The sequence below is a fragment of the Sarcophilus harrisii genome, chromosome 3 (assembly GCF_902635505.1).
Source record: "Sarcophilus harrisii chromosome 3, mSarHar1.11, whole genome shotgun sequence".
Classification (NCBI taxonomy): domain Eukaryota; kingdom Metazoa; phylum Chordata; class Mammalia; order Dasyuromorphia; family Dasyuridae; genus Sarcophilus; species Sarcophilus harrisii.
The window spans coordinates 117,616,759-117,637,995 of NC_045428.1; the positions used below are offsets into that span (position 1 = coordinate 117,616,759).

Here is a 21,237-nt window from a genome sequence, read left to right on the forward strand (position 1 = left end):
ACACACTGTCTCTTCCTTGAGACTATACACTCCTTGAGAACAGGGATTGTGTTTTGCTTTCTCACACCCCTCCAGAACTTAAAAAGAAACATATACATATAATTATAGTACAAAATAGAGTATGATAAATTCCAAAGGAAAGGTACAATGTGTTATGGAAATTCAGAATTTGGGAAAATCACTCATGTTAGAGAAGTGTTCAATTGTCATAGAAACCAAGTATGTGAAGGTTTATGTAGTGGTCATATAGTTAGGTCAGAAATTTAGGAGTGGTCAAAAGATAAAAGAAAAGGATTTGAAAAAATCAGTGGGGACTGTGGAGAAATAATTTTGAATAGAGTTTTGAGGGTAGTCCCACACTTAGAAAGAGTAGGTTGTGGTCCCCCCATCCCATAATCTTGTAAAAGTTGAGGAGATATCAAATAATAATTTTAAATATCATGTGACTGTAATGTAAAGCTATACTTTAAAGAATAACTGTGGAGGTAAAGGAAACAGAGATGTAGTTATGATATAGGTTATAACTATATTTATTACTTTTGTTTAAATTATTTATCCTAGTTACATCAATAATTTGGTCACTGATATTTTCATTGTGAAATTGTAGACTTCACCATTTTCAGTGTAAACTCAGCACTTTTTTTTTAGCAACAGCTTCACATTTGTATTTAGTGTTAGACTCTAATTTCCTGTTTTTAGGAAAACACCACTAATATTTATGTAATAGTATTATAAAATTATCTTCATTAATTCCAAAAGTGCTACCATAGCAATTTAAATGAAACCTCTAGGTACATATCCAGTCTTCTGATTTTTATTACCTTACATTTAATAGTGTATAATTTTGGTAATCCCAGATCTTTTTGTTGTAGGAGCAAATCCTTGAGTGATATCACTGCAGAAGATGTACACAATATGCGCCAACTACGCTATGAAGAAATGCAGAAAATAAAATCACAATTGCAAGAACAAGACCAGCAGTGGCAGGATGTAAGTACTTATTCCTAAAAAGTTAAGGGAGAAGATAGTGAAGTGTGTCATGGGCATATGACATTGGAAATACTTTTCCTGTACACTTCTTAAAATCAGTCTGTAGTCAACTATTACCCTTCCTTTGCATCACAGTATTATATTTTGGTTGGTTTCCTAATACAGCTCTTACAAGATTTTGGATATATATTTCAGTATTAATTTTGATAATGCTTCTTTTCTCTTATAATATTCTCAAAATTCTAACCTCTGAAGTGTAAGAGTATGTATGTATGTGTGTATGTAGGGGCATGGTAAACTAGGTTGAGATTCAAAAGATAGTTGTTGGTTGGGATATCCAGGTTAACTAAACTCATTGAAGTACCATCTCATTGTCTACTTAAAGAATAATACTAGATTGTCTTTATATAGCTCTTTGTAGTTTCAGAAGAAGTTTACAAACATTAGCAGAAGGCCCAGGAGAAAGTATTGGAGGCCCCTGAAATATCTTATGCAAAGAGACACTATAGAATGGATTTAAGAAGTCAGGGGAAAAAAAGACCTGAGTAGTCAAATGAAAATTCAAAGGCTTTTGAAATTCAGGGAAGTTACAAATGTCAACAATTGCTGAAAAAGTATTTAGCCTGGATGTTGAGGGGATACATGTGAAATTCTGAAAAGGAGAATCTCTGAGAACTGAAAAGTTTAGAGGAATGTCACCAGGAGACAACAGATAAAATGTTTGAATCTAGCAAGACTTAGGGGCTTTCAAGTTCAATATTAAGATGCAAAGCATGGAATAGTAGCCAAGCTGGATGGAGAGGTCAACTGATAAGCTTTTTAGGACCTGATCATGTGTAAATCTGGGCTTTAGAAGAGCCATAGAAAATGATCCTTTAATAATGGAAATGTCTGTATTTCCACACTGCTTTTAAAGACTACTCATTCTGTAAGCTTTAAGTTCTTTGTTTCATTGAGGACAAAAAGCTTCACTGTGAAGAAATAGTGACTTGGCTTCACTTTCCCTAAATATGTGGTGAATTATCAGCAGGGAGGCTAGATAAGAAGTAGCTTGATACAGGAACATTCCTATAAAGTGTTAAGGCAAATTAAAACTCAAGTGTACTTCACTAAATGTTTGCTGATGTATCCCATTTTAATCTTATTAAAAAAATGGAAAGAGTTCATTCTGATGTGTCGCTGGCAGTTCGGGATCAAGGACTGCAATAATTACTTGGCTTCATATACACAGCCTCATGTTGAGTGCCCTTTTTTCCCTCCTGAAGGCTGGGTTGATCATGAGATGGAATGCATAACCCAGTTTGGTATTCAGGTCCCTACATAGGTTTGCTTTTGCCCTTATTCAATATGGAGAATCTTCAGAAGTTCATATAATTTGTTGAGCTCTCCTCAGAATATTTGTAAGTCCCTGAAGTAAAATTAAACTAGCTTTCTTGAATTACTGAAGATCAAACTGTTTAGAATGATGGGTTAGAAAGACCCCCCCCCCCATTTTTGGGGACTGTAATATATTCATCTGTCATAAGGCCTTCCTGGGCCCTGTCATATTTGCTTGTTCCTTGTGGTACTTTATCACTCAATTGTTAAAGTCACTATTAATTGGATTTTTTAATATTAAACCATTTTATGGATTTAATGTCTCTAAAAATATTAAATGAAAATGAAGTTTAAAAGTGCAATAGTGTTTCTGACTAATTTATAAGCATTTACTTTTCTTTGTGAAATGAGCAAGTTAGTTTTCTAAAAAACAAAAATGGAGTTTAATTTATTAGGTAAATTTTGGAAGGAAGAGAAGAGGGGAAGAGAGAGAGAAGAGACAGAGAAAGGAGAGAGAGAGAGAGAAGTGACAGAGAGAGAGAGAGAGAGAGAGGGAGGGAGGGAGGGAGGAGGAGAGAACGAACAAACATGGTAGCTCTTTGGTACAGAAACGCTAAGTATATAAAGGAAAATTAGGGCACCTTGGCATCTAGTTTTAGTAAATAGTTTCAATTCTGTAATGAGATACTCTGGTAGTCTATAATTGCTAGACAGAAGTGTATAGAAAGTCAGGTATATTTGTGCTAATGTGATTTTGTGTTAGGACCTAGCAAAATGGAAAAATCGTCGAAAAAGCTATACTTCAGATCTGCAAAAGAAAAAGGAAGAGAGGGAAGAAATTGAAAAGTTGTCTCTTGAGAGGTCTCAGAGGAGCTCAAAAACATTTGGAGAAATTCTTCAGGACCGGTAAGAAAGCTTATTTGCATTTGTACTTTTAAATGTTCCCAATTTGAAACCAATTGCATTTTAGTAGTTGCATTTCATAGAAGTTACTATTAGAAATGGATGTTTTCTTTTCTTTTCTCTTTCCCTCAATTTGACATAGTTGTTGTTTAGCAACTATTGACTGGTAGGTTAATTATTTATAAACCTGTACTCTGAAATGTAATGAAAATATTCAGGGTTTTGTTCTAAGTGAAAAAAGAAACAAAAAATCTAAATAGGATGTAGAAAATAGTGCTATGGCCTTATGAAAGAATTTTGTGCTTAAAATAGGTATTAATTTTAATTGATATGTTCTTTTGTCATTTCACACTAAGAATGAGCAACTGCTTATGTGGAAAATACTTTTTTATTAACTAATTTTTCACATTTTATTAATTATTTAATCAAGTGTACTTACCTGATGAAATGCACATTCCATCTTCCTTTCAGTTTGAATAATGCAATTTTCCCCTTAAAAACAAACAAAAAAAATTATTATCTGAACTATGATTTTTTGTGTTGCAAAAGTTCACAGAAAAGGACATGTAAATTTTTCCTCTATGCAATTACTATATGAAACCCTTTGATACTTGCTTGCCAAAGAAAAAGTAAATATGCCTTAACAATAATGTATAAAAGGAAATAGGCTAGTGAAATTCAACAACACTCTCTTTGTGCTGTGGAAACCAGCTATAACCGTAGTTTTATTCCTTTCATTGCTATAGGCTGAATATGAAAGTTTTGTGCTTGTGTAACAAGCATTTTATATTCAAATTAACCCCTTTATGAATGTAAAACACAAATGTGAATCAATTATTTCTAATAAACTTTTACAGAGTTGGATGAAAAAAAGATACTCAGTTGAAACTGAGAAAGGTCTTTACAGCTCCTTGTGGCTCTTTCATTGTTGTTTTTCATTCATAAAGAGTAATAATAATAATAATAATAATAATTTTAAAAGAGCAAAAAATTTGCTTAAAATTTGTTTAATCAGTGCACATATATATAAATACATGTATATGTGATATACATGTGTATATACACATATGTAAATGTATGTGTGTATATATGTATATATAATATATTTTAAAAGAAGACATACCATATGCCATAGTATTTTTAGGACATTTTCTTTCCTTTAGGATGGATGGGGGTGGGTGGGCAGAATTGTTCAATTTCTAGCAAATAAAGCTGAAAGAAGCCACAGGGAGGCTAACCAGTCACTTAAAAGTGTACACACACAGGTGTTAGTCCCTTTTATCTTGAGTCCTGAAAGAAACAGCACAAGCTATTTCCCTCTTTTCTCTCTTCCTTTCCTTTCTTAATTTCCTAATTCCTAAATAGAATTATTATGTATTTATTCTATTTTTGTGTTAACTGTATGAATAATATAACTCTGCTTTTGCACTAGTTCTGGGCTGTAGTTTTACCAGTTCATACAATTACTGGAAAGAGCTTGAGTCTTAAGAGGTAAAAAAAGCTGTTTGAATCTTGATACTTGTATTTGCTACCACAATAACACTGGCAAAACTCGTGTCTTCCCTTACCCTCATATTCCTCATCTTTAACATTAGTATAATATTTGCAGTGTTTCCCTCATGGGATTATTGTGAGGGAAAATGTGTAAACCTAAAAGCAATATAAAATGCATAAACCTAAAGGCAATATGAAAATATGAAGTTATATTCTTCTCCTTTAAGGGAAATCAGAAACCAAGAAACCAACAGTCATCGTTGGAAAACATTTGATTCTGAGAGAATGTATTCTAATGATGAGATATTCAATGAAGCAAAAATGTCTCCTGTGCCAACTTTGACAAGAGAAAGTTACCTGAATGAGGGGAGAGAGAAGGAAGTAACTTATAGTTCAGAAAGGAGTAAAGAAGATTCTTCAAACCTTCCAAAGATGGAGAACTATGAAACAGCTGAAATTCAAGTTCCTTCTCAAAGCCTGACAGAGAAACAGAGCTCGGCCTCAGCTTTGTCTTCTAACCATTCACTGAATACACAAATGGGACCTGCTCGGGTTTCAGCATCTCTCCCCAGAAGTTACCAGAAAACTGATACATCTAGGTTAACATCGGTGGTTACGCCAAGACCTTTTGGTTCCCAGTCAAGAGGGATCTCATCACTTCCCAGATCTTATACGGTAAAACTCCTCTGGGTTGTTCATTAGTTTTTCTTTAATAATAAGATATTGTGGGTACTTGTGTAAATAGATTTAAATTACCTGTAGTTGGACTCCATAGAAAATTCCAATTAAGTAAAAGTTTTACTTTGAGATTTAATTGAAATTTAATACTTAAAACAGAAATGTATTTTTAAAAGGGAGGGATGGAGAACTTGCTGGGATCAGTCATCTTTGAAAGTATTCTGCAGCATTTTGTAACAGTTTTATATAGAATAATGCTTAAGGAAAATGAAAATGACTTTAAGACTTGGGTTTTTGTGGCATGGATCTAAATTAATACTATATGCTATGGAAAATTAGTTTAAAAATCTTTTTCCTAATTTTTTCCCACTTGTTTGAATAGATAGCAATTAATAGGCTATTTTGTGTTTGTATATATTACTTATGTATTTCTCTCTGAGAAGGTAAACAGCAACAAATGTGTGTGAGGGAATAGTAGCTGAGGGTTGGGTCTTTGTGTACAGTATTTTATCTAAACTGACAAGCAGTGTAGAAGTTTAACATTTTTAAGGAAGACAAAACGTAATAAGGAAGAAAGGGCAGAATAAAACCAAACTGAATGACCCTGTCAAAATGATATGATTCTCTCAAATTAGATGGATGATGCTTGGAAGTACAATGGAGATGTGGAAGTCACTAAAATAATTCCAGAAACTTCAAAAAGTAGCTCTTTCTCAAAATCAGATGACAACCAGCTTCACTCAAGCTCAGCCTTAACAAGTGTTGAAGAGGGAGCAAAAGAAAGTGAGAAGAAAACATTACCTGCTACACCCTTGTATTTGCCCATTTCCCAGGAACATGAGGCTTTCCCTAAATCAGAACAACCTTTAACATCAGACTCTTTACCAGTTTCTGGATCTTTAGAAGGGAAAAATTCTTCATCACCTGAGCCTTCAAGGACAAAGGTGAGTTTGGATTGTTTATATCCATAGAAATTCAGAACTCCTAATATAGTATGGAAAACACCATTATGGAAATCTGGAAGATGCTTTACTTAGGTCTTTTGTGGTCATTCAGAGAATGGTAGCATATTTCATCTCTAATGAATATTGGGAAAAAGTAACCCTTCTAAAGTTTTAGTCATGCTTCAGAAGCATAAAGACTACTTGGACTAATTTCCATGGTTCACTAAATTTTTCTGTCTACTTGTTTCAGTAGCTTTTTGACTATTATTTCTCTACATGTGATGACTTGAACCTCAATGGTCCATACTGGAATTATTTGCAGATCTAAGGTACATTTAGATTAGGGCAACATTTTCTTCATGAAGGGAGATTTAGATCTATGGTTTCAGGGACCTCAAAGATATTGGGAAACATTTTATGGTAGGTATTAGCCTTTCCTTTCTACCTTTTTCACTCCACTGAATTTGGTAATTTATCTGGAACTGTGTTCCACCGTTCATAATGCTTTCTTTAATGGGAATATCTAAAATAAATTGTGAGAATAAGAATTGTTAATCTAAACATATTTAATCCCCCAAATAACCAATAAACACATTAAAAAAAACCAAAACTAACATCACTGTTGATGGATCATTTCATAATTTTTCAAATTTGAGATTTATTTATTTATTGGTTGCTGAGGCAATTGAGGTTAAGTGACTTGCTCAAGGTCGAACAGCTAGGAAGTAATGAGTGTCTGAGACCACATTTGAACTCGGAACCTCCTGACTTCAGGTTTGGTGCTTTAATCACTGCAGCACCTAGCTGCCCCTAAATTGGAGAATTTATAAGATTATTGAGTAATGAGTTCTCTCATTATTAGGTAATGAGTATATTGAATAAAGATCTTTTTAGTTGCCAATGGCTTTCTCTCTTCTCTTCTTTTCTATCCCTTTTTCAGTCTCTCTCCTTTGCATTTCTCTCTTAACCTTTATGTGCCTGTCTCTTTCTCTCTTTTTTCTCCTCTTTCCCTTTCTCTTTATTCCTCTCTCACCTTCTTCCCTTTCCCTCTTCATTTCTCATTCCTCCTCTTTCTCTATTGTCCCCTTGTCAACTCTTCCCTCCTCATCTCTTTTTTTGTCTTTTTATCTTCATTTTCTCCCTTCTCTTTTCCCTCTCTTCCCCTCTCTTTCTTCCTCTTATACATGATGAAAATCAGTAACCAACAAAAATCACACAAGAATAGCTGATCATTTCATTGATATTAGACATTAAGCAATACTTTGTAGTTCTATTGGATTTATCTTAAGTTTTCATGTTAGGCTTTTGTTGTTTTTGTATTCAGGATAGAAGGAAGAAAAAACTAAATGCCTATAGTGGATAGATGAGGGAGATTTCTTCAAATAACTATAAGTAGTCTCTCTGTATAAAATAATCTCAGATTTTTTGTAAGCAATAATTTAAAACTTTAAATTGTTAAAATCACAAAGCATGAGTTATTTTATTCCTTATTTCTAAAAAAGGCAATATTTTACTAGGGCCATAGAATTCTTAACAGGTGAGAAAGAAAATTCTTATACTTTGAAAAAACAAGGTGGAGGCTGAGATATAATAATGAAAGTGGAAAATCATTGGTTTATATGGCTACTAATGAGTATATACTTATCTCTAATCTATTTGGTTTCCTGTGTTTCTTACATAAAAATACTCTAATGTAGGTGGCAAATAGTCCCTTTCTTAAGCATGGCAACAGATGAGATGACCTTCAAGGTTTGAGAGAGAACAGATGTAGAATGAATTTATTCTATATTTTAGAAATTATGTTTTATCTATCCAGGAAGGGTTTCATCATTAGTGCATATAGCTGCTCCTTTGTCACTAAAATCAAAATAGAAAGCCCTGAACAAAAGAATGTTGCGTTTGATGCATGAACTCAAAGAAAGTATCTGTAAATTATTTTGTGTGCTCTTTTTTTTTGTATATTTGTAGGTATTAATATTGCAGCTATGAGGAATCACCTATGTTTAGATATTAGGTGATTAGCATTGTGCTTGTGGTATAGGAGTTAGATGCAATTAATATATAATCCTTACTCTGGGGGGAAAGTTTATGTGGGAAGATCAGATATACGAACATAAGGACCATTCACAAGTATACAGAGCAGCATATAATCAGTTGATCAATAAATATTTATTAAGTTTATACTATATATCATATACTATACTAAGTTCAAGGAATGTAAAGAAAAATGAAAATGAGACCTTTTCAGGAAATTACATTTTAATGGGGGAGACTATGTATAAAAATTTAGATGAATACAAGTCAAACAAAATACCTTTAAACTTACTTTGGGGGGAGGAACGAACAGTTGGTGAGACTAGAAAAGGCCTATTACTATAGTCAATGGGTGAGCTGATTATGTTGCTCAGACTTTAAGTATAGGGATCCAGTTAAGGATATGCTCACTGAATATTTGAATTTTCTGAAAGGTTTCATGGAAGAGAGAATATTTGAAGTAGAATTTCCTTGAAAATTATACAAGCTTTCTAGCACCAGGGAAGGCAATGGACAGTATTTAAGGCAGGGCAAATGTAATATCAGAAATGAAGAAGGGAATCAATATGGTAAGTGTTAGGAATATTAAGAAGATGAGATTGATCAAAATTTTTCTTTTGGGAGCATCCACTGATGGAATATCTGGAAGTTGCTAAAAGTTGTTAGGAATATATTAACATATAATTTGTGTTATTGATGATTTTAAAGTAGGAAAACAAAATAGGAGGATATTAGCATTGTCATGTGATAAATGTCTCATATATAAGGCTTTTGAGAGCTTAAAGGACTTGATAAAGATCACATGATAAGTAGAAAAACTGAGATTTTAACCTGAATCTTTTGGCTCCAAATCTAACACTTTCTTTTGTAATACTTTTTATTTTTATCTGATAGAGACACAATAAATTATATTTCATTTATTGCAGACTCTCACCCTATTTGGCAAACCTGCTGCTCTCTTTCCCTTCTATTATCTATAAATAACCTTAGTTTTTGCTTTAATATATCCTAGAAATACTCTAAACAGCTAGGTAGCATAGTGAATTGGCACTTGAATCAGGTGGTTCTCAGTTCAATTCTAGTCTCAGACAACTAGCTTTAACTAGCTGTGTGATTTTGGGCAAGTTACACTTTTTGTTTGTCTCATTTTCCTCATCTGTAAAATGAATTGGAGGAGATGACAAACTACTTCATTGCCTTAGCAAGAAAACAATTATAGTCACTGGACACCTTACCCCCAAACTGCTGCTGCTTAGTAGCCTTAGAGTAGATTTACTACTCCTTCCTTTGCAAAAAACCTCACTATTTTTCTTATCTCAGAACTTTTCTCTCCAATTCCTATGAAGAAGATATGTTTTGGATAACTAATCTAGAATTGAGTTATTTGTGTTTCCTATGAGATATGGGGAGTGTTTCCTAAGTTTTAGTGAAGTTTTAAGCTTTAGTAGATTTCATAACTTAAAATGACACTGAGAATTTTGGAAAATTGATTATGGATTTATCATAAGTTGAGATGGTGCAGTGAATAGAGAGCTGGGAGAGGAGCCAGGAAGACCTGAATTCAAATCTAGATTTAGACACTTAGTTGTGTGACTCTTGGCAAGTCACTTAATATTTCCCTACCTCAGTTTCTTCAACTTTAAAATAAAGATAATAATAGCACTTATCTTTCAAGATTATTGTGAAGATCATATGAGGTGATTATAAAATGCTTAACATGGTACCTAGTATGTAGTAGGTGCTTAATAAATAGTCATCTCCATCTCTTCTCCATAAATTCTATAGGAAAAAAGATATGGAAAGGAAAGAGTATACAATACATATTTCCCTTATTTATTGCTCATTGTTGCTTATGACTAAAACCCTTACAAAATATTTAATTATGAGACAAGAAAAGTAACCTGGTATTGTTCTCTGTTCTTTAATGAACTTGAGAAAGAGAAGAAACCCTTGCCAAAAACAACATACAGTAGAATTTTTTTTTTTTTTTTGGCAAGACAATCGAGTATTAAGTGACTTGCAATAGGGTCACACAGCTAGAAGTGTTAAGTATCTTGACTTAAGTTGGGTTTGAACTCAGGACCTCCCAACAACATAACTGGTGCCCTATCCACTGTGCCATCTAATTGTCCTAAAATATAGTGGAATTAAAAAGAAACAGATGACTAAGAGCCTTGGAAGTCAGCCTAGAATCAAGAAGTACACCTAAAGTTTATCTGTAAGATCTGGGATCAAGACCACTTATTGAGAATTAGTATTTCTGTGATTTTAAGCAAGTCTATTTCCTCACATCTAAAATGGAGATAAAAATACCTGTAGCCCTTACTTTGCAGTCCTATTATGAGGTTAAAATGGGATAATTTATGCCAAGTGTTTTGTTAATCTTAAGGCAATCTATAAATGTCAATTATTATTTATTATTATTTGATTCTCATCTTTGTGTGTAATGGAAGTTGCTGTTTTCAACCATCGATCCCCTCTTTCCACTCTTCTTCTACTTTATCCTGCCCTATTAGATCTAGACTTAAGACAGTTGTGTGACTCTAGGTAAGTCACTTAATATTTCCCTACCTCAGTTTCCTCAACTTTAAAATAAAGATAATAATAGCACCTATCTCTCAGGATTATTGTGAAGATTATATAAGGTAATTATAAAATGCTTCCTCCATGAAATCCACCTTTTATAGTTGTCTTGATTAGTAGGGAAGAAGGAAACACTACAGTTACAGAACCAAAGAATTTCAAAGTTGAAAGGGACCATAGCTGTCATCTAGATTAATCTATATTCTACATTTCCTGTTTCTCATATCTTCAACTACAACACACCCAATATGTACTCATCCAGCTTTTTTGGGAGATGACCTCTTGAGGGAAAATACCATCTCCTATAGTGGCCCATTTATATGTGATGGTTAACTCCCATAACCATAATTAACTCCCATAATTCTATGAGTAAAGTATAGAACTTTAATATTAAATGAACTTTTATGATTTGACCTGGGAAACAGACATTTATAATATGCTTTCTACCACAATTTTTAATATTACAACTCAAAATAAAGAAAAAATTGATTTGCAAACATATTTTTGAACACAATGCCTTGCTTAGTTTTATCTGTATGTAATGTAAATAGTTGCCTTTTCCCTTATTTACAATAGTCAGTTATGAAATAACAATGTTGGAGCTGAAAGGGATATGAGAATACATTTAGTCTTTTCCCCTCATTTTATAGATGGAGAATATATTTTTGAGATTTCTCAGATTTGAGGTTGCCAACATATATGTCTGTAAGTCATTTGAGGAAGATAGATCCTCTAATCCCTAATTTCTAGGTAGTTTCATTTCATATAAGTTGGTATTTTTATTAAATGTTCTATGCATAGCAAAGCCTAAAGGTTTTTTTTTTTTTTTTTTTTTTTACTAATAACCAGTTCTGATTTTACAATAATAATAATAATAATAATTATACTAAAAATGGGGCAAGGATTTTTAATAGTCATCAGTTTTATATACTTTTATAACACGAACATATAATAGAGTACTTTATACTCTATGCTATACTAATATCCTATATATATCTTTATAATATTAGGGAGTGGGATATAAAGTTTAGATAAGACAAAATACCTCTGGAAATGTAGAATAGTAGAAAGAATACACCAACAAAATAGATGTAATTCACAAAGTTGCATAAATGTATTAGAAATTTTAAGAAAAATTGTTCTTATACAACCCTATATATTTTTTATTACAATTTTGTTAACACATCAGCTAGATTAGCTACTGGGGAAAATCGGAGAAGACTTCCTAATACAGAGTTAGCACTTGAATTGGACCTTAAAGGAAGTGTTAAGCATTCTAGAGGTGAAGAAGGAGATTCAGAAATTCCTGGCAAAAGAAACAATCACTTAGTTGAAAAGCTTTTATTCTATGCCAAATTCTATATTTAGGCCTAGATAAAGAAAGGCAAAAACAGCCCTTGGCCTCAAGGGCCTTACATTTAATAAAAGAGATGATTTGTGTATTACTAGGAACATATAAGATAATTGTTGAGATGGAAGGCAATTTGAGAATAGAAGGCGTTTATCTCTGTTAAGGGGATCAACAAAAACCTCTATAATAAGAGCAAACATGAGAGAATCACAAAGGGATAATGCCTAATCAGGGGGGGTAGTATGTAATTCTGCTTTGTTTGAGAATAGAGGAAATAAAAAGGAACTGGCTGGGATAAAACTGGAAAGACAGAATGTTGTCAGATTGTTTGAATGGCAGGTGAAAGAATTTTACTCAGGCAATTGGGAAGCAGTAGATGTTTTTAAATAAATATTTAGGCTAAGTGCTGGTGATACAAAGAAATGTAAAAGCCAGTCCCATGCAAATAATTATATGCAAACTATAGAAAGATTAAACTGAAAATAATCAATAGAGGGAAAGGGACTTAGAATGGGTTTTGCTGATGAGAACAGAAAATGGAGGAGAGATTCAAGAAATGTTGTAGAGGTGCAGTGGAAAGAATTTGATAACCTGATTGGATATGAGAGGCAAGAGAGAAAAACACCAGGATTATGAACAACAAAGAGTGAATGATGATATTTGAGATATATATAGTGGTATCCAAAAAAGAAGCACATTTAGTAGGAAATAAGCTCATGTAGGAACATGGTGAGTTTGAGGTACCCATGAAACATCTAAGTATCATTATTTAAATCCCAGCTTCTGGGATGACTCCATGTGGAGTATGATAACTGAATATGGGGATTGTGAAATTATGATTTATTATCCATAAATGTTTGATTTTTATCCTTATTTTACATGCCTGTATATGGGAGGTCATGTAAACATTTCCTGAGCTAAAAGGGATCACAAGTGGAAAAAAAAACATTTAAGAAGTCCTGATTTAATAATAGTTTTAAATTCCAAAAATAATTGTTTTAGTGAGTACCATATTACCCATCCACTTCCCTCTCAAAAACCCAACAAAAACTAAAATTCCCCTTTTTCCTTATTTTACTTTAGCTTATTCATATTTGAAGTCAGGTTTGAATATTGAAAAAAAAAGGTTAAGCTGATGAATAGCTTTCTAAGTATTAAGTAGTACACGAATGTATAAGACTTTACTTTTATACCATTACCTTGTATGACCAAGAAAAATATTCACCAGCTAAATGTTTAATTAGACCCAGGAATTTAGTCTATGGCTACTATTTCAAAACTTTCCCTTATCACATTTTCAGACATAAGTCAATTCAGTATTTCTTTGCAGAATCATTTTAAGTATAAAACTATTGCTTTTGACCTGTATTTGTTGCACACATTGGCAACTTCAATTGTTACTTAGTCCTTCAGATAGATACTTGGCCAAGTGAATAATAATTTAGAGATATCATCAGTTTTACAAATGTTGATTAATAGATCATGATAAACATCTGCTCTGATTCTGCTGTAAAAAAAGAAAGTTAACATTTAAAATAAAATGCTTCTTTAGAGTTCTGCCCCCTTTCCCCACTTTTCCCTTTCCCTTCCCTCTCCTTAAACCAATAACTAAGAACTTTAGCTTCTCCTTTTCAACCAATCAAAGCAAAAATATAGAAATAATGATTTTTTTTCCCAAGGTTTTAAGAAAATGCTTATTGGTGTATTTTTAGGGGAGGGAGAGAAATAACCTTTTCTGCTTCTTGTAATGAGCAGTTTACACATGAACATAATCAAGGAATTTTAGAACTAGTAAGGGACAGAGCTCAAACTAGATCCCAGGTCTCTTTACTGCACTACTCCCTACCCCTTACTTCATTTTTATTTCAATTACATTTAATTAATCTTTATTATTAAAAAAAACACAACCACTAATAGTATAATAGTAGTAGTAGTAGTAGTAGTAGTAGTAGCACATTTATGTAGTACTTTACAACTATTATCTCATTTGTTCTAATGACAATTCTGTCTTAGTAGGCACTATTAACAGATGTAGAAACTAAGTCTAAGAGCACCTAGTGATTTATCCACTGTCACATAGTTGACAAGTATCTGAAACAGGTTTTAAACTCATGTTTTCCTGACTCCAAGCTCAGAGCTTAGTCCACTCTACCACTTACTTGTCAATAGCTGCTAACCTTTCTCTTCACTGTCCCTATTAGAGATCTTTTTCATTAAAATCTTCCAATAGAGATTTCACAATCTTCTCAGCGAATGGCAGTCTATCAGCTCATAATCTCTCTGGTCAGGAAGTTCCTCATGTTTTTCCCAAATTACTCTTCATGTGGGTTAAACTCATTCCTTTTCATCTTCTCTTTGGTGTAAATGGATATTGGCCACTAACCACCATCTACAAAGTATCCTTTCATGTATTTTAAAGTTATTTATTAAATCCCACCTCCTCTTCTACCCTCAATCCCCATCTTTTCCTTTCCCAGCTAAGTAACCTCAATTAGAACCTTGAAAATCAAACCTAGTATTTAATTTCTTGGCCTTACATAACATTGAATTCTGTAGTTTTGTTGGCTTTTTAATTCTTATTTCAATTGGTAACAGTGGTAAAGATAGAAAGAAATCAACATTTACTGACTGCTCATTTTCATTGACTCATCACTAATTTCACCATCCTTTGGTTTGGGGATAGTACAATGAATAATCTCTCTTCTTAGGAGGATATTTTAGTCTTCAACTAAACTTCAAATATGATATTATTATTATTTAAAAATAATGAATTACATGTATATACTATTTTTACAAAGTGCCTACCTCACAATAAACCTGTTGATAATTAATATAACATGTGTTATTATACTAATTTTACAGATATGGAAACTGATCATAGATCTTAAAGGATTGCTTAAGGTCATGTAGGTAATAAGTGGCAACATGAAGATTCTAACTCAAAATCCATCATGCATTCTCAACTCCAAATCCTACTGTAGTAATAGTGTTCAAGGTATTCTTTGATATGATAGGATCTCCAGTGAATATGATGAGCTCAAAGGGCATGGACCTTTTTTAGACTGGACCAATTCCTATGTAGCTGGACATGCACAGTTGCCTCCCAGATTAATGAATGGCTTTAAATATCTTTGCTTCCTTTACTGAAACTATGTTTTGCAAAGATTCCTTTAGAGTAAAACCTTTTGAAGTTGCTTGTGGCCAATTTTATATTAGATAGATGAGAGAAATATCATTATTCATCTTTGAAATATTGAGGATACTGTTGGGAACAAATCCATAAATCTTTTCCAAATGCATGTACCATGTACCATGTACAGCCAAGTAATTAATTTGCATAGCCACCTTCCAAAGGATTTATACTCTTTCATAAATACTACTCCAGTGTATCTGAATACAGTCATTTTATGTAGGGTTCCCTAGGCTTATGAATAGGGAAATTTAGGCAGTGGATATTGTCTTTTAGAAAGGGCTACTTTTGGTTTAGATCTTAACTGCCAAACTAATGAATTTAGGTAGTGAATTGAGTTTAGGCAAAAAACATTTTCAATCTTTGCTTTGTCAGTGAAGATGTTATAGGTAGTGGGAGGGAAATCTCATATATTTTTGTGTATAAAAATGCACTGATATCTGAACCAGATATAAAACTATATAATAAGTGAACAAACAAGAAGGTTTTATCTAGTTTGTGAAAGTAGAAAATTACTTTCCTAGTTATTTTCTCCTAAGATAATTAAAGTGTATTCTGTAAGCCTCTTTATTTACTTAGTGGATGGATTTTCCTCATGTAGATGCCAGATGACACCTGATCTCATTGTGTCGTGTTTCATTTTCAGGATCAGTTCAGTGATATGAGAATCATTATGATCCACCGCCCTGGGAATAGTGATCCTGACTTTGGATTTACAGTAAGATGGGATATTTCTGGAATCATCGTGCAATCAGTTGAAGCAGGTAAATTTCTAGTTTACTCTTACTGTGAACTTTATTCTCATATAGTGTTTACAATGGGTGTAAACAAAGTTACTATGAATTTCAGACTGGAAGAGAGAATGTACATGAAAAAATGTATAACAAAGGAACCTTTCTGTCTTCCCCTTGTCTTATTCAAATATTTTTTCTTCTAGATTCTCTTAAATTTTTATTATTTGTAAAGCTTAGCCTGATGCTTTTGAAATTTTATATTCCTAAGCACTAATGAAAGAATGAAGATTCAGGAAGTGTTTTTCCTTATTCCATGTTATTCCTACCTACACATATTTTAAATTATATAATTTATAGGTACTTGGAATATGTGAAGGTATAATTATTATATCCCACAAATACTTGAGAGTTCCCCAAATAATAAAAATACCTTCCTCTCCTGCATCCCCCCTTTTCTTTTGTCCAGTGATGATTCTACATGTGTTTAGCTGGATTAGGGGAGGACCTTTGTAAAATATTTCCTGAACTCAGAGCTATCTCTTATTAAGTTTGAATAAACTTGATCATACACTTTTTTTTTTTTTGGAAGAATTGGGGTAGGAGGGGAAACAGATATTTATTGTTCCAATGAATATTGGTAAAAAAAAATAGTGATGTATTCCTTTAATTTTCAAAAGTAACTCATGGAAGGCAATAATTTTAATTGTTGGAGAACATTACTCTTAACTGAATAATTTAATCTTTTAGTTCTGCTAATTTTTTGGCTTTAGAGTTTGAAATTCTGTCTTGCATGTTATAGAATTTTTCCATTTAGAAGTGACTTTTAAAAATTATTATGAACTACAGTTTTTAATGAAAGGAATATTTTTTTCCATAGACCAAATAATCTTTTCTTGTCATCATGGTTTTAAGTTTTTTAAAATAAAAATATCTACTAAAAATGGAATACCCTTTAGTCTTATAATTCACACAAAATTTTTTACCTTATTTTTTATTTATTGCAAGACTTTATATATAATTCTATTTTGTCAATCTTTTTGTGTTTGTATATATTTTACCTGATCAATGATGGATGAAAAGTAGCACAATAGTTATTCTTTCACTCCTCTCCCTCCCAATATTAAATTTACTTTGAAATTTTTTTAGGTAGCCCAGCAGCATTATCTCAGCTACAGGTAGATGATGAAATTATTGCTGTTAACAACACCAAGTTTTCAAATAAGGACACAGATAAATGGGAAGAGATCATGGCTAATGCACGAGAAACTGGAAACTTAGTTGTAGATGTCAGACGTTATGGAAAAAATGGTGAGGAGTTATTTGTTTGATGTGTGGTGTTTATGTATGTATAAGTGTGCAAGCACATACATATTTGTGCTTGTGTTTGGTATATGGTGGGGGTCTTGACTTACTGCAGCAACATTTTTACAAAAAAATGCTTTATGATAATGTGAAAGAATTTGAATGTTGTCTTTAGTGTGATGTCTATAAACTTCTTCACTAGCAAATATACTGAAATTTATCATATCTAGGACCTAGTATGGACATTCTATCATGAATTCATGTATTGAAGAATTTTGTGGTTGAGATTCTTCAATAATTAGTTATCAGCTTATTATTAATGCATTAATTGTTAGTTTACCTATATTCTAGTTTTCAGAATGTAAAAGAAAATAGGGTAAATTATGTTCCTGTTGTTGATTTGTAAGAAATATGTTAGTATTTCTTGTTACCATTCACAACTCTAATAATAATTCAGTGGATAAATGATCTTGTCAATGCAGTTACTCCCTCCAATATTGCATAGTGCAACTCATTCATCCCTTCTCATTATGTATGACTCTTTATTTATGTCTTTCCATTTATTATTCATGGGGAACTTTCAATGTTCTGATACGTTTCCTCTAGTCTTTTAATATTACTTAAGTACCAGTGTAGATCTTTGTAGTAGTGGTAGTAGTGGTGATGGTATTGGTAGTGGTGGTGATAGTAGTAGTAGTAGTAGTAGTAGTTGTAGTCATAGTCATAATCATAGTAGTAATTGATACCTTATAAAGGATGTTCAGATTTATAGGATATTCCATTTATATAATCTCATTTAATTATCTCCTTTTCAAGGAGGATAAATTACCTAGCCTTATCTCAATCCCAACTATGATCCAGTTTTTATTGATGATAATTTCATCATTTAATACAAAATCTTGGCATATGGTATATTTCAGTAAATTTGCTTGTATGTTTGGGATTTTGCTTTTTTTTTTTTTTTTTTTTTTTTTAAATTTAACCCTCTCTTTTGGGGAAGGTGGTCTGCTCAATGAAAGCCCTAACACATTTCTCTGCTTCCTTTCCTGATTTATCTCTCTCAGTTTTATGTTTGCATTTTGTTTTCTTTGAATGTATTGTCAATAATGTTGTTCTTTCCACTTTGACATTTATCTATACTCATTCCTTGATCTCGATGTGCCAATCAGACTGGGCCAAAGACCAACCTTCCCTGCCATTTATAAGGCATAAAACCCTCAATCTCACCAGTATGGCTACCAAAATTATAGGTTCACCTGAAACTAAGTGGATTGATGCAACTTCTGGAGTTCACCATACAGACAAGGCTTCAAATCTTTCAATAAGAAGCAATTTCTCTGAAAGTCTTCAAAATTCTGTAAGTTTGATTTCTAAGAAGTATAAAGTGGTTACATCAAGAGACTCGAGTAGGAATTAGAAAGATTAGATTGGATTCCAATTGGGATCGGAAAGGGTTTAGATTTTGTGTTTAGCCAAATTATAATACTTTTTATTTGTTATAAGTTTTAGGAATGCTATATAGTAGTAACTTTGAATATAGATTTTTAGGAATGCTTACCATATTACATAATTTATGTGATGCTTTTGCATCACATAAAAAGCCAAAAGATTCCAGAATTGAGTTGTTATTTATTTTTGATCAACCTTTTAACATATTCATATGCACATTTATAAGAACTGTGTTAAGGAGAAGTATAGAATATGATGTTTTCTATTATGTGTTTTTCAATTACAACTAAATTGAAAGAAAATGTTAAAGAATGTTTGCAATTTAAAGTTCTATAAAATGCTTACTGATTTTATGTAGACTATATTTACATATACTGCAACATTTGATGTCTTTTTACATGTGAGAGGAAAGTGAGAATTGAAAATTTTCAATTAAAATATAATTTTTATGAGAAATTTTAAAAAATTTTTGAAGTAGTTGTTTTGGGGTGGGGGGAGGGTGGACAAAGAGAGATAAATTGGAAACACAAGGTTTTGCAAAGGTGAATGTTGAAATCTACCTTTGCATGTATTTGGAAAAATAAAATACTATTAAAATTTTTTTAAATTTTGTAAAAAAAATTCTTGAAGCAGTTATTATAGAGAGTTTTTCCAAAAGTAAAAGAATATTCTTTCTATGTAGGATCTAGATGCTTAATTTAAATGGAAATGTTTCTATTAAATATGCACTTAACTTTCTTTTGAGAACACTATTATAATCTTTCTGGGACTTTTTTTTTTAACCTTCATTTCTAATGCAGAACATTGAATTGGAATGGTATTATGATTATAATGTTTCCTGGAGAATTATGATTGGTTTACCTTAAAACCATCAATTCTTGTAGCAAATCATTAATCCTTAAGCAAATGTTATACAATACTGAAGTATAGTAAAGATTCATTAATAGCCCTTCAAGCTTACCTCTTTTGAAAATGTTTTCACTTAATAGGAACCACAGTGTTAATTTGGTTCATGTATTTTTAAAACCCATTTAGAGAAGATAACATGAACCACCTTCTCTCCCTTTTACAGAATATGGAAACAAAAGGAATAAATGGCATAAGTGATGAAAATAGTTCTACTGAACCCAAAGGTAAATGCTCATGGTATCACACATCTATATGGAAGGGAACAGGTGTAGTACTCAGATTCTGCTGTTGTAAAAATTAATAACTTTGAGTGAAATAAAAACTGACCTGCTGCAAGTTGAAACTAAAAGAGTTAGGAATACCCAGATCCAATTGCAACCAGGTGGACTGGAGCTTAATTCCACTAAGTGCTGAATGAATAGCTCTAGAATAGTGCTTGGAACATTGGCAGCAAGGTCTGGATCTCTGTGTGCTAATTGCAACTTTTTCTGATAGAAGGGGAGAAGGAAGACTAAAGAATCTTCTCTAGCTGAGATAAAATACTCACTCCAGATTTTGAAAGGGTTCTCTCTCCCTGTCCCTGTCTCTGTCCCTGTTTCTGTCACTTCTGCCTCCCCTTCTCCTTCTCCCCCTCCCAGTCTCCCTCTCCTCTCCTTTTCCCCTTTCCCTCTCCCTCTCTTCTTCCTCCTTTCCTACTCCCCTTCCTCCTTCTCTCCCTTTCCTCTATCTCTCCTCCCTTCCCTTCCTCCTCTTTCTCCTTCCCCTCTTCCCCCTCTCTCACTTCCTTTCCTCTCCCTTTTCCCTTCCATCTCCCTCTTCCCTTCCCCGTTCTCCCTTCTCTCCCTTTCTCCTCCTCTTCCTCTTTCTGCTTTCTACCCCCTTCTCCCTTTCCCAATCCCCCTATAATCTGTCTGTCCATCTACATTTCTCCCTCTGTTTTTCTCTTTCTCTTACATAGATAATTTTTTTAGTGGGTGGACAGCTAGATGGCACAGTAGATAGAGTTCTGGCCATGTAGTCAGAAAGACTCAATTTTGCGAGTTTACATCTGCCCTCAGACCTTTCTTTACTAGCTGGGCAAGACCTTGAAGAAGGAAATAGCAAACCATTCCACTATCTTTGCCAAGAAACCTAAAATGGTATCACAAAGAGTCATCCATTAATGGAAGGAATGAACAACAATTTTGTAGTAGAATATAAAAGGGAATAACGTATGTCATTTTGCCAGTTCTTGCTACTATTTCTGTATCAGAGACTATTTAGGGATATTAGATTCTATTTGTCAATTATTGTCAGTGGAAGCAACTTCATGTGAAGACACAAATGAGAGGACCTTCATTTTGGGGGCAGCTTCATTTC

The 21,237-nt window shown here is 32.8% G+C and overlaps 1 protein-coding gene across 16 annotated transcripts in view; it reads left to right on the top strand.

The window, feature by feature from the left end:
- The window catches only part of LMO7 (LIM domain 7), a 229,116-nt gene that overhangs the window by 179,712 nt on the left and 28,167 nt on the right, over positions 1-21,237 (top strand). For 10 of the 16 annotated variants that reach the window (XM_031958503.1, XM_031958502.1, XM_031958501.1 and 7 more), the window contains 8 exons: positions 873-990; positions 3,071-3,213; positions 4,932-5,379; positions 6,018-6,326; positions 16,131-16,248; positions 17,365-17,526; positions 18,690-18,877; positions 20,042-20,102. In XM_031958503.1, coding sequence (XP_031814363.1) covers positions 873-990; positions 3,071-3,213; positions 4,932-5,379; positions 6,018-6,326; positions 16,131-16,248; positions 17,365-17,526; positions 18,690-18,877; positions 20,042-20,102 — 1,547 coding nt within the window. The remainder of the gene's footprint in view (positions 1-872; positions 991-3,070; positions 3,214-4,931; positions 5,380-6,017; positions 6,327-16,130; positions 16,249-17,364; positions 17,527-18,689; positions 18,878-20,041; positions 20,103-21,237) is intronic. The other 6 variants (XM_031958506.1, XM_031958505.1, XM_031958514.1 and 3 more) reach the window with 1 other exon arrangement.